We start from the raw sequence: 11,589 nt of genomic DNA, 5'->3' as shown, positions 1-11,589 counted from the left end.
CCTAAGCGTCCTTAAGGAGAGAGGAGCTCAGTGTCTCCTAAGCGTCCTTAAGGAGAGGAGATCAGTGTCTCCTAAGCGTCCTTAAGGAGAGAGGAGCTCAGTGTCTCCTAAGCGTCCCTAAGGAGAGAGGAGAGAGGAGCTCAGTGTCTCCTAAGCGTCCCTAAGGAGAGAGGAGCTCAGTGTCTCCTAAGCGTCCCTAAGGAGAGAGGAGCTCAGTGTCTCCTAAGCGTCCCTAAGGAGAGAGGAGCTCAGTGTCTCCTAAGCGTCCCTAAGGAGAGAGGAGAGAGGAGCTCAGTGGACCTGTTCCTGGTCTCTTGGCTGCTGTCCACCTTAAACTACCCTCATCCATGAAGGTCCGTCCCATCTCCCACACCGCGGTCAAGCAGAGCCGGCTTTAGTCTTGCCCAGACCCCCCCAGACCCCCCCAGACGGGTTTCCATGACGTCTTTGATCCTTGCCTGATCCCGGTGGACCATCAGGAGCCGGTCTCAAGCTCCCCTCCATCAGGGGTCTGCCTGGTTCGTCACACCTGGTCGTCCCTCACCGCGGGTTCACCTGTTGCCCACTCCCTCCTCAGTCCCTCCCTCCTCAGTCCCTCCCTCCTTGCCTCCCTGTGTGTTGGTGCAGACCTGTCCGGCGTCCCTCGGCCCCTCCGTCCTCGACCTGCTCTGACTGGGTTTGGCCCCTACTCCTATGTGACCTGCTGGTTTTGACCCGGTCTGAAACCAGTACCAGAGTTCCTCTGAGTCCAGTACCTGTCGGCCTCATTGTGGAGACTCCACGCAGCCTCTGAACAACATCAAGTTAGATTTATTAATATCTCCACATACTTGTTGGTGTTAGACTGGTTCCACAGGCTCCGCCCACAGCTCCACCTGTTAGTCCGGTGGCATGAAGGTCTATTCTACGTCACCCTGACTTTTTTATTATTTTTAAGCATTCACCAAATACAACAGGGTTCTCTCTTTTTGGAACAACACTAATCAGGAGAGAGAACAGGTGGTGGTATGAACAGTAATGAAGGTAAACCTCAATGTATAAATACATGTCTTTAATACTTTAAAATAAATAGATAAGCTTATGTTCAGGTGCTCCTTGAAGTCACAACAAACACCAGTACGCAACACGTGTTCTGTCTCTACGTGGTTCTGTCTCTACGTGTTCTGTCTCTACGTGGTTCTGTCTCTACGTGTTCTGTCTCTACGTGGTTCTGTCTCTATGTGTTCTGTCTCTACGTGTTCTGTCTCTATGTTCTGTCTCTACGTGTTCTGTCTCTACGTGGTTCTGTCTCTACGTGTTCTGTCTCTACGTGGTTCTGTCTCTACGTGTTCTATCTCTATGTTCTGTCTCTACGTGTTCTGTCTCTACATGTTCTGTCTACGTGTTCTGTCTCTACGTGTTCTGTCTACGTGTTCTGTCTACGTGGTACTGTCTGTGTTCTGTCTCTGTGTTCTGTCTCTGTGTTCTGTCTCTACGTGTTCTGTCTCTATGTTCTGTCTCTACGTTCTGTCTCTACGTTCTGTCTCTACGTGTTCTGTCTCTACGTGTTCTGTCTCTACGTGGTTCTGTCTCTACGTGTTCTATCTCTATGTTCTGTCTCTACGTGTTCTGTCTCTATGTTCTGTCTCTACGTGGTTCTGTCTCTACGTGTTCTGTCTACGTGTTCTGTCTACGTGTTCTGTCTCTACGTGTTCTGTCTCTACGTGTTCTGTCTACGTGTTCTGTCTCTACGTGGTTCTGTCTCTGTGTTCTGTCTCTACGTGTTCTGTCTCTACGTTCTGTCTCTATGTTCTGTCTCTACGTGTTATGTCTCGACGTGTTCTGTCTCTACGTGGTTCTGTCTGTGTTCTGTCTCTACGTGGTTCTGTCTACGTGGTCTGTCTCTACGTGTTCTGTCTGTGTTCTGTCTCTACCTGGTTCTGTCTCTCTATGTTCTGTCTCTACGTGGTTGTGTCTCTATGTTCTGTCTCTACGTGGTTCTGTCTACGTGTTCTGTCTTTACGTGGTTCTGTCTCTACGTGTTCTGTCTCTGTGTTCTGTCTCTCTGTGTTCTGTCTCTACGTGTTCTGTCTCTATGTTCTGTCTCTACATGTTCTGTCTCTACGTGGTTCTGTCTACGTGGTTCTGTCTCTACGTGTTCTGTCTCTATGTCTCGATGTTCTGTCTCTATGTCTCTATGTTCTGTCTCTATGTCTCTACGTTCTGTTTCTACGTGTTCTGTCTCTACGTGGTTCTGTCTCTATGTTCTGTCTCTATGTCTCTATGTTCTGTCTCTACGTTCTGTCTCTACGTTCTGTCTCTACGTGGTTCTGTCTCTATGTTCTGTCTCTACGTTCTGTCTCTACGTGGTTCTCCTGAGCTCGAGGCCGCCTCAGGTCAGGGAGAGCAGGTTGATGTCGTAGCATCCGTCCACCTGGAGGAGGACACAGGTACACGTCGTCATGGAGACCCAGACTCATCCAACAGAACAGGAACAACTTCACATTTGTCTTTAATATATATTAAATATATTAATATATATAAGCATATTATAATATATATATATATAATACAAAATAAACGAAAAAATAAATATATAATATAATTATAATAATATTGTATATAATAATATATATATAATTAAAAGTAAATTACCAAAAAATATATACATACCTAATATAAGATATATATAACACAAAATCAAATATATGAATAAAACAGAAAAGTTTAAAATATCTATAATATTATATTATTGTATATAATAATACATATAATATATATGTATAATAAAAGATCAAACAAATGAATACAAAACATATCTATGTAGACACAGTTCTGCTCACAGAGCTTCAGACTCACATTGTAGCGCCCGATGGAGGCCGTGGTCTGGGTGGTCTGCATCACCTCCGTCAGGGCCCACATCTGCTGGAGGCTGGAGGACACGGTCTGGGGGTCCGGGAGGCCCTGCAGACCACCACAACTGCATGAGGAGACTTACGGCTCACAACTCACTGGTGAGGGGAGACCGTCCTCTGGGAGGTTACCCATGAACACATTGACACGTCACATGACACAACAGAGGAGCGCACCTCCAGGCCCGGGGGCTGCTCCTCCAGCGTCAGGTCCGACAGCCAATCAGAAACCTCCTTCTCAGGGTCCTGGAGGTGTACATGGAGTCACATGTTGCGTCATAACAGGAACAATCAGCTGTGAACAAGTGATGACAATAAAACATCCTCTGGGTGCAGCGCTGGCTCCCCCTGCTGGCGGGAAGCAGAACAACACAGCTGTGCTGCTGGCCTTCCTCTGATTACATTAAACTATGTTCATTAATTCACATGAATTACAGTCTCTGTACGTACAACAACAACAACAACATGTGTACAACTTCAGACAAGAACGGACCGGCTCCACATGGGGGAAGATGGAGACCTCTTCCAGGCTGAAGCTCAGCCAGGCGGAGGACGGCTGCCTCAGGACCAGCCTCACCGACACCACCTGGTCCGGTTCCACCTGCATCTGGACCCCACCCAACAGAGTGATGTCACAGTGATGTCACAGTGATGTCATTGTGATGTCACAGTGATGTCATGGTGATGACATAGTGATGTCACAGTGATGACATAATGATGTCACATTGATGTCATAATGATGACAGAGTGATGTCATAGTGATGTCACAGTGATGACATAATGATGTCACAGTGATGTCACATTGATGTCATAGTGATGTCACAGTGATGACATAATGATGTCAGTGATGACAGAGTGATGTCACAGTGATGTCATAATGATGACAGAGTGATGTCATAATGATGTCACAGTGATGTCATAGTGATGTCACAGTGATGTCATGGTGATGACATAGTGATGTCACAGTGATGACATAATGATGACAGAGTGATGTCACAGTGATGTCATAGTGATGTCACAGTGATGACATAATGATGTCACAGTGATGTCACATCTCATCTCATATATTTTAGCGAGGCCCCTCCATCACCTGCGCCCTGTGGATGGAGCAGTAGTCCTGGGAGCCGGCCTCGGTGTGGGGGTTCTCCATCAGCTGCAGGTCCCTCAGGGCGGTGCTCCACCTGGCCTCCTGCCCCGGGCTCCTCCTCAGCAGGCGCAGCGTGACGGAGGCTGTGTAGAAGTTCTTAAAGGTGATCTCCTGGATCTGGAGCGCACACAGGGGTCATGAACCAGTAGCTGTGACATCACAGGGTCAATACTCTACACAGGTCAGAGGTCAGCCACGCCCTGAAGCTCCTCCAGCCAATGATCCAGCTTCATATTGAATGTGTGTGTAGAGTGTGGAGGTGACTGAGCTGGGTGGAGGTGACTATGTTCTGGGTGGAGGTGACTGAGCTGGGTGGAGGTGACTATGTTCTGGGTGGAGGTGACTGTAGTGACACTCCGTCTAGTTCCGGTTCTTCTGTACCACACGATTGAGATCAGTCTTTTAAAAAGCTATTAATTGAAACGCGAGTGACACAAGTAGTTCTTTCATACAAAATGATGTTTACTAAAAATGGTATAGTACATGGTCACACGGTCAAAAAACTATGTCGCTTCCAACACTCTGAACTCAAACACGACTGACAGTCCAACACAGCTGTTATACTGACGTGACGTCATCTGATTGGAAGCTCACATTCAGACAAATTATTCAGCTTTCAAATACAATACTAAATTATATATGTTAAATTAAACATTCTTTCAAATCATAATGAAAAGGATTTATATTCAGTTACCTTTTTAAATCTTTTAAAACTAGATTATTATAACAAATGAAATCATGCAATTGGCTCTTACATTACCCGGCCCCTAATTGGTTAGACGGGAGGACTAAGCAATTATACTTAAATATTATAACAACAAGCAAGAGCCACAATATTTCAAATGTCCATAACTATTAAACTAGTATCTTCTCTCTTCACTCTTCTGATATGGCCTCTTCCAATAGGCACAGCTTGTTTACCGGCCTTTCCAGCGTGCTGGTTTTAGTCTTTATCTTCACTCTTCTCACTGTTCCATTCGAGTCTGGCAATGTTTCCACAACCTTCCCCAGGAGCCAGGAGTTGCGTGGAGAGGAACTATCCACTACTAGCACGACATCTCCGGTCATGAAGTTTCTTCTAGGCCTCCGCCATTTCTGGCGCTCCTGTAGAAGTGGAAGATACTCATGTGTCCATCTGGTCCAGAATAAATCCACGAGGTATTGGACTTGTTTCCATCTTCTTCTTGTGTATGTGTCGTCTTTGCTGAATATGCCTGGAGGCATGCTGGGTTGACATTTCAGCAACAACAAGTGGTTCGGTATCAGAGGCTCAACGTCATTCACATCATCTGAGACGCTTGTGAGCGGCCTGCCGTTTATGATGCTTTCCACTTCGCACAATATTGTGTGTAGGCAATCATCATTCACTGTCTGTTCTTTCAATATTGAATTAAGGATCCTTCGCACCGTCCGGATTTGTCTTTCCCAAACCCCGCCTTGGTGAGAGGCAGCTGGACTGTTGAAAATCCACTTTATCCCTTTTGGTTGCAGGGCTCTTTCAATCTTGACGTTATCCAGCTGTTGGATGGCTTCTCTCAGTTCTCTTTCAGCAGACACAAAATTAGTGCCATTATCCGACCTCATGATGGTAACTTGGCCTCTTCTGCTTATGAAACGTTGAATTCCATTAACGCAAGAGTCAGTGTCAAGGCTATCTGCAACTTCGATGTGCACCGCTCTGAGTGTGAGACAAGTGAACATCACGCCGTATCGCTTGACCGTACCCCGGCCCAGTCTGACATCAAACGGTCCAAAGAAATCAACACCGGTGTTCGTGAAAGGAGGTTTGTCTGGCAATAGGCGATCTTCAGGCAAGCTTGCCATCTTCTGCTCTCCAACCTTTCCATTGATCCTGCGGCATATTGTACATTTGCTGATTATTTTTCGGATCGCAGAATTGGCCTGTGGTATCCAGTACTTGCGTCTAAGTTGTGCCAAGACATAACTGCGTCCACAGTGTCCTGTTCTTTGGTGTATGTCTCTTAAAATCAGTGTGGCGACTCTGCTATGTTTAGACAGAATCATTGGATGTTTCGCATTTTCTGGCATGGCAGACTTGTTGAGTCTTCCACCAACCCTTAAAGTGTCGTCTTGGAGAACGGGGTCCAGTTTGGACAACTGACTGCTGCGGCTGAGCTGTCTGCCCTTCTGCAAGGTTTTAACCTCTTCTCTGAACTGCTGTCTCTGGCTGCATCGGATTATCTCTGATTCCGCAGCAACTAAATCATCCAGGGTAAGTGACTTCTTTCCTAATGTTCTTTTGTACTTCTTCATGTGTTGTTCTAATTTTGACTTTTGCTTTTCAGGGTCCTTTTCAGATTGATGGATTGTTTGAGAAAACTCTTTTCTTTCTTCTTTCAGTTTCAACAGAGTTTCCTTTACTTTCAAAATCCAGGCTACTGATCTTTTCAATTTATGCCAATCTGAATGGTAGTTTATCAGTTCGTTCAATGGTTCCATATCTTCTTTGACTTGGATTGCGTTGACTGTGACTTTGTTCTTGACTTCCGGATCGTTCGGCAGGCTTTCTTCTTTTCTGTCTGGCTGCTCTGGCCAGTCACTTTCACTGTTCAACAAAAAGCTTGGCCCGTTGATCCAGGTTCTCCCTTGGACCAAGTTCTTTGCCTTCAGGCCTCTGCTGGCCTGGTCTGCAGGATTCTCTGTCGTCCTAACATACTTCCATTGTGACTGCTTGGTTGCTTCTCTGATGAGTACAATTCTGTTAGCGACAAAGGTCTTGAAACGGGCTGTTTCGCTGTCGATGTATCTGAGCACCGTAGTGCCATCTGTCCAGAAGATGGATTGCTGCAGTGGGATCTTAAGTTCTTGCTGTAGCATCTTGTCTACCTTCACTGCCACAACCGCTGCAGTCAGCTCAAGTCTTGGGATAGTGATCAACTTGAGTGGGGCTACTCTTGATTTTCCCATAAGGAATGCACAATGTTTCTTACCTACTGTATTCTCCAATAACAGATAAGACACAGTGCCAGATAAGACTCTGAGGCATCTGAAAAATGGTGCAACTGCGCTGCAACAGTGCATCCAAAATCCAAAGGCTTCAAACACCTGTTCACGCGAAAGTTGGAGAGGTAAGTAACATCTTCAATCCACTTTCTCCAATGTTCAGCATGCTTCTCACTGACGTCTTCATCGCACCCATGTTGTTCTTTACAGAGTTCTTTCAACAGGAGTTTAGCTGGCAAGATGACCGGGGCCACAAAGCCGAGGGGGTCGTAGATGGAATTGACAACTGATAAGATGCCTCTTCTGGTCATTGGTTTGTCTTGCAGCTTCATTCGGTATGTGAAATGATCGGTTTCTGTGTCCCATTGGACACCGAGGGTCCTTTCAACTGGCAAAGCGTCGTGTCTCAGGTCCAGGTCTTTCACTTCACTAGCTCTGAGAGTCTCTGGGATTGACTGCAACACCTTCCTGCTGTTACTCATCCACTTTGCCAAAGTAAAGCCCCCATTGGCACACAAAGTCCGTAGATCTTTTGCTAAGGTCACTGCATCATCTACTGTTGCTAGGCTCTTCAAGCAGTCATCCACATAGAAGTTACTGAGGACTGTCTGAACGGCTTCTGGGGATGCAACATCTCTGTGATCTTCAGCAGTTCTTCTTAGCGCATATGAGGCAACACTCGGCGAAGAGGTGGCTCCGAAGAGGTGCACTGCCATCCGGAATTCTTCCACAGGTTCAGTCAACTTGCCGTTTGGCCACCAAAGAAAACGTAGAAGGTCTGCGTCATGTTCTGGCACTTTAACCTGATAAAACATTGACTCAATGTCCGCCATTATCGCCACAGGTTCCTCACGAAATCTTAAGAGGACACCAACCAATGTGTTGGTCATGTCGGGCCCTTGAAGTAACTCACTGTTCAAGGATCGATCCTGGAAGGAGGCAGTGCAATCAAAAACCACCCGGAGCTTTTTCTTCTTCGGATGATAAACACCGTGGTGTGGTATGTAGAACACCCTGTTGTCGTCACGGTTCAGCTGATGTGGTGGAACTTGAATGGTGGAGCCCTTTTCAATGATCGTGTGCATGAAGCTCTTGTAGTCCTCCAAGAACTCAGGATTCTTCTGTAGCTTTCGTCGCAGACAGGTTATGCGCTGTTCAGCGACGCATCGGTTGTTGGGCATTTTGACCTTCTCGTTCCTGAGTGGCAGTCCAACACAGTAATGCCCACTCTCGAATGTTGTCGTCTTCTGCACCGAATGCAAAAACTGCTTGTCCTCCTGGGACATCTCTTCTTTGTCATCGTACTTTCGCTCTGGAAAATCAGTGTTGTACTGTTCGACTAGAAGTTTCTCTATTTCCATCACGGAGATCCTATTCACTGATAGATGAGGTGACTCACTCTCTTCGTCTTCCAATTCTTTTCTTATGGGTCCATTCACCACCCAGCCAATGGCGGTCTTGACAGCATACGGCCCTCCATCTTGACTGTTGATGACGTGCCATGGCTCCATGGCTCTCGAACAGTTGGCTCCAATAAGTAGGCCTATGTCAGCTTGTATCTCTGGCAAACTCACTTCTCTGAGGTAAGGCCACTTCTGGATGTCTGACTTCTTAGGTATGTTTCCAGAGTGCACGGATATGTTTCTTTGTGTGAACACCTTCGGCAGGTCAATGAAGCTGCTGTCTTCCCATCCGCACACTTCAAGGTCTGAGATAGCTAAACTGTTCATGAGCTTTGGTTCTTCAGGTTTGTCTTGTCCCATGGTGCTGAGAAGTATTTGTGTCGGTTTTCCTTTAACATTCAGTTTTCGTTGTAGGTCTTCCGTACAGAAGGTTGCTGTGCTTCCTGGGTCTAAGAAGGCGTGTTTCTACACACTTATTACTCTTCTTTGATTTAATTTTCACCGGTACTATTGACAACACACATTCAGCTTCTCCAGCCCCTGTGAGGCTACAAGACTCTTGTTGGACAGAAACCTGAGCACACGATACTTGGCTTCCATGAGCATCTTCTTTCTTTTCAGGCACAGCAGATCCTTCTTTGATTATGTGCAGAATGTCCGGATGCTTCAACTTACATTCTTTACATTCACTTCTTCTATTGCAGAATTTGCTGAGATGACCAGGAATTAAACATCCGAAACACAAACCCTTTGACTTCAAGAAGTCCACTCGTTCTTTGTGTGGCTGAGCTTTGATTGTACAGCATGCAGCAAGAGTGTGAGGCTGCTGGCAGTACAGACACGGCTTATCGAAGGCGCTTGTGGTTTTGCTTGAGATCGCTGGCTCAGCATGCGTTTCTTGAGGCCCTTTGCTTTCTGCTGAAACATTGGTGGCGAAGCTGCTTCCACGTATTTCTTTTTTTGGGGGATACCTCTCGTTCTGTTCTGTTTTTCCACTCGTAGATGGGCGGCTGTCTAGTATATTACCAAAGAGTGGATCTGATGCTATTTTAGCTTGACGGTCAATGTATTTCACCAAGTCAGCAAACTTTTCTCTTCTGCCACTTCGCTCTTTGATATCGAAAGCTACAGCCCGCCAACATTCTCTCATTTTGTACGGCAATTTGGACAACATTGTCCGTAGATTGATAGGGTTGTCCATCTCCTCCAAGTATTCAATGTCCGTCATGGTGTTGAGACATCCAATCAGGAACATTGCGTAAGCACTCAGTGCCTTTTCATCCTCGGACCTCACTTGCAGCCATTTTAGTGCTTTATCAATATACGCGCTGGCAATCCGTAATTCGTCCCCGTAGTGCTTATGAAGTAGCCGCTTTGCCTCAAGGTAGCCTTTGCTTTGTGTCATATGAGTGCAGCTGCGGACAAGCTCTTGGGGCTCACCGGCTGTATCCTGTTCCACGAAGTACAATTGATCCTGTTCATTGTCAGTCTTCTGTTCTATCGCATGTTCGAACGCTCTGATGAAAGACTTGAACTGTAGCGCATCGCCCTGGAACACAGGAATGTCCTTTGTTGGTAGCTGAGACAGCTGTTGTTGTTTTACAAGTAGCTCTGTGATTACATTCTGCCTTTGCATGACCTTTAGTATGTCATCACTTCTGTCCACTTGAGTGTTAGACTGATGACTTGTGGCTGACTGAGGCGGTGATGGTTGCGAGTGCAGCATTGATGGTTGAATGTGAACGTTTGTGTTAGCTTGTTGCGGTATCCTTATGCTAACCATTTCCTTCACCACTTTCCCAAATTGTAATTGTTGCACTGGCATATGGTAACTGTAACCATCTTCAGATCTTTCATATTCTTTAAGCACCTTTAATTTTGCTTGACTTTCAGCTAATGCTGTTTTCATCTCTAATTCTTCTTTTTCAGCTTGGATTCTAGCAGATTTAAATTCAAGCTCTTGCTTTTTCTTCAGTGCTGCGGCACGTTCTAGCAGGGCTGCATGTTGTGCTTCCTGTAGAACCCGTGTTGATGAAACACGTGATGCGCATGTTGCATGACTTGTGTTCCACATAGGCTACCACCTTCTGCATTTCTATCTCCTGCCTGGGAAATACTGTCATGTGGTCTAACAGCTTCTTGCAGGTTATCCACTATATCAAATTCTTTTTGCTGTACATTTTCCATTGGCAGCACTGGTGTTGATTCATGCACAACTGCTATCCATCTTTTAGTTTCTTTCATAAATTTTCTGATTGGTGCCATTTTCATTTCAAACCAATTATCCTGGTCAAATGTTCTTTCATCCTCATCTAAAAGATTTGCAACTTCACTGTTGAGACTCCTGAACTCTCCTACCAACTCTGCAAAATCGTTTTCCATCGCATCTTGCACATTTTGGACATTTCCAGCATCACTCATTAGTATCTCAAACTGCCTTATTGTGCTCGTCAGAGTTCCTAATTTGCGTCTCCTCAATGCAATGTATTTCTGCAACTGGTTTTCTAATGCCTTATGGCTTACGTGATCTTCCCTTCGCCGTCACATCCTCCACACCTCTCTCTTCCCCATCAGCCATCGTACACGTTGCCGAGTTAGTGCTCAAGTTGTATGCCTCCGTTCAAAAGCTCTTTTCTTTTAACAAACGAGTGCAAAAACAGCTTCTCAAAAATCGCCAAAACCTCCGCATTGACTGCATATAGGCGTATCACTGTAGGTTCTCACAACGGTGCATCACATTGCTATTTTCAGCATTGAGCAGTTACAGATTAATTTTCGTTTTCCTCCAATCCTCCGTATATCTTCGTATCTTCATAATACTCAAAGATAAAAAGGAGTTTTCGATACCTGATCTCGTAGAATACTTCAATGGATTCACAGGTCCGACGTTAGCTTCCAGTCCGTTGACACGAGCGGCAGACTGGCTGCGCTCTCGTAGCTCCATGGATCACCCGTTCCACCGCGCGCCTCCAGCCCGCTCCACTCGAGCGGCCGCTGGCTGCGTTCCCCACCTGTCCAGGTAATCCAGCGAAACTCGGCTAAGCTAATTTTTTTTGACTAAACTGTAGTGGCACTCCGTCTAGTTCCGGTTCTTCTGTACCACACTATTGAGATCAGTCTTTTAAAATTCAGTTACCTTTTTTAATCTTTTAAAACTAAATTATTATAACAAATGAAATCATGC

The 11,589-nt window shown here is 45.8% G+C and overlaps 2 protein-coding genes across 3 annotated transcripts in view; one reads left to right on the top strand and one right to left on the bottom strand.

Moving 5' to 3' along the window:
• The first annotated feature begins 915 nt into the window (after positions 1 to 915).
• On the top strand, positions 916 to 2,358 carry LOC130208718 (uncharacterized). The gene is made up of 2 exons (XM_056437998.1): positions 916 to 1,176; positions 1,209 to 2,358. The coding sequence occupies exon 2, from the start codon at positions 1,219 to 1,221 to the stop codon at positions 2,356 to 2,358; it is 1,140 nt and encodes a 379-aa protein (XP_056293973.1). The 5' UTR covers positions 916 to 1,176; positions 1,209 to 1,218.
• nicn1 (nicolin 1) overlaps positions 1,035 to 11,589 on the bottom strand; it is an 11,112-nt gene continuing 557 nt past the window's right edge. Inside the window, exons 2-7 of one of the 2 annotated variants that reach the window (XM_056437996.1) lie at positions 4,960 to 11,416; positions 3,982 to 4,155; positions 3,385 to 3,498; positions 3,069 to 3,137; positions 2,839 to 2,943; positions 1,035 to 2,413 (exon numbers count right to left, since the gene is read on the bottom strand). In XM_056437996.1, the coding sequence (XP_056293971.1) occupies positions 2,372 to 2,413; positions 2,839 to 2,943; positions 3,069 to 3,137; positions 3,385 to 3,498; positions 3,982 to 4,155; positions 4,960 to 7,080 (2,625 nt within the window). In that variant the 5' untranslated portion in view covers positions 7,081 to 11,416 and the 3' untranslated portion in view covers positions 1,035 to 2,371. The remainder of the gene's footprint in view (positions 2,414 to 2,838; positions 2,944 to 3,068; positions 3,138 to 3,384; positions 3,499 to 3,981; positions 4,156 to 4,959; positions 11,417 to 11,589) is intronic. The other variant, XM_056437997.1, reaches the window with a different exon arrangement.

The sequence above is a fragment of the Pseudoliparis swirei genome, chromosome 18 (genome assembly GCF_029220125.1).
Source record: "Pseudoliparis swirei isolate HS2019 ecotype Mariana Trench chromosome 18, NWPU_hadal_v1, whole genome shotgun sequence".
Classification (NCBI taxonomy): Eukaryota; Metazoa; Chordata; class Actinopteri; order Perciformes; family Liparidae; genus Pseudoliparis; species Pseudoliparis swirei.
The sequence above is the reverse complement of the archived record's forward strand: the minus strand, read 5'-3'. Positions and strand labels throughout refer to the sequence as shown.

Bases quoted from the DNA above. Each gene is read 5' to 3' on its own strand.
- LOC130208718 (XM_056437998.1), top strand. From the start codon at position 1,219: ATGTGTTCTGTCTCTACGTGTTCTGTCTCTATGTTCTGTCTCTACGTG.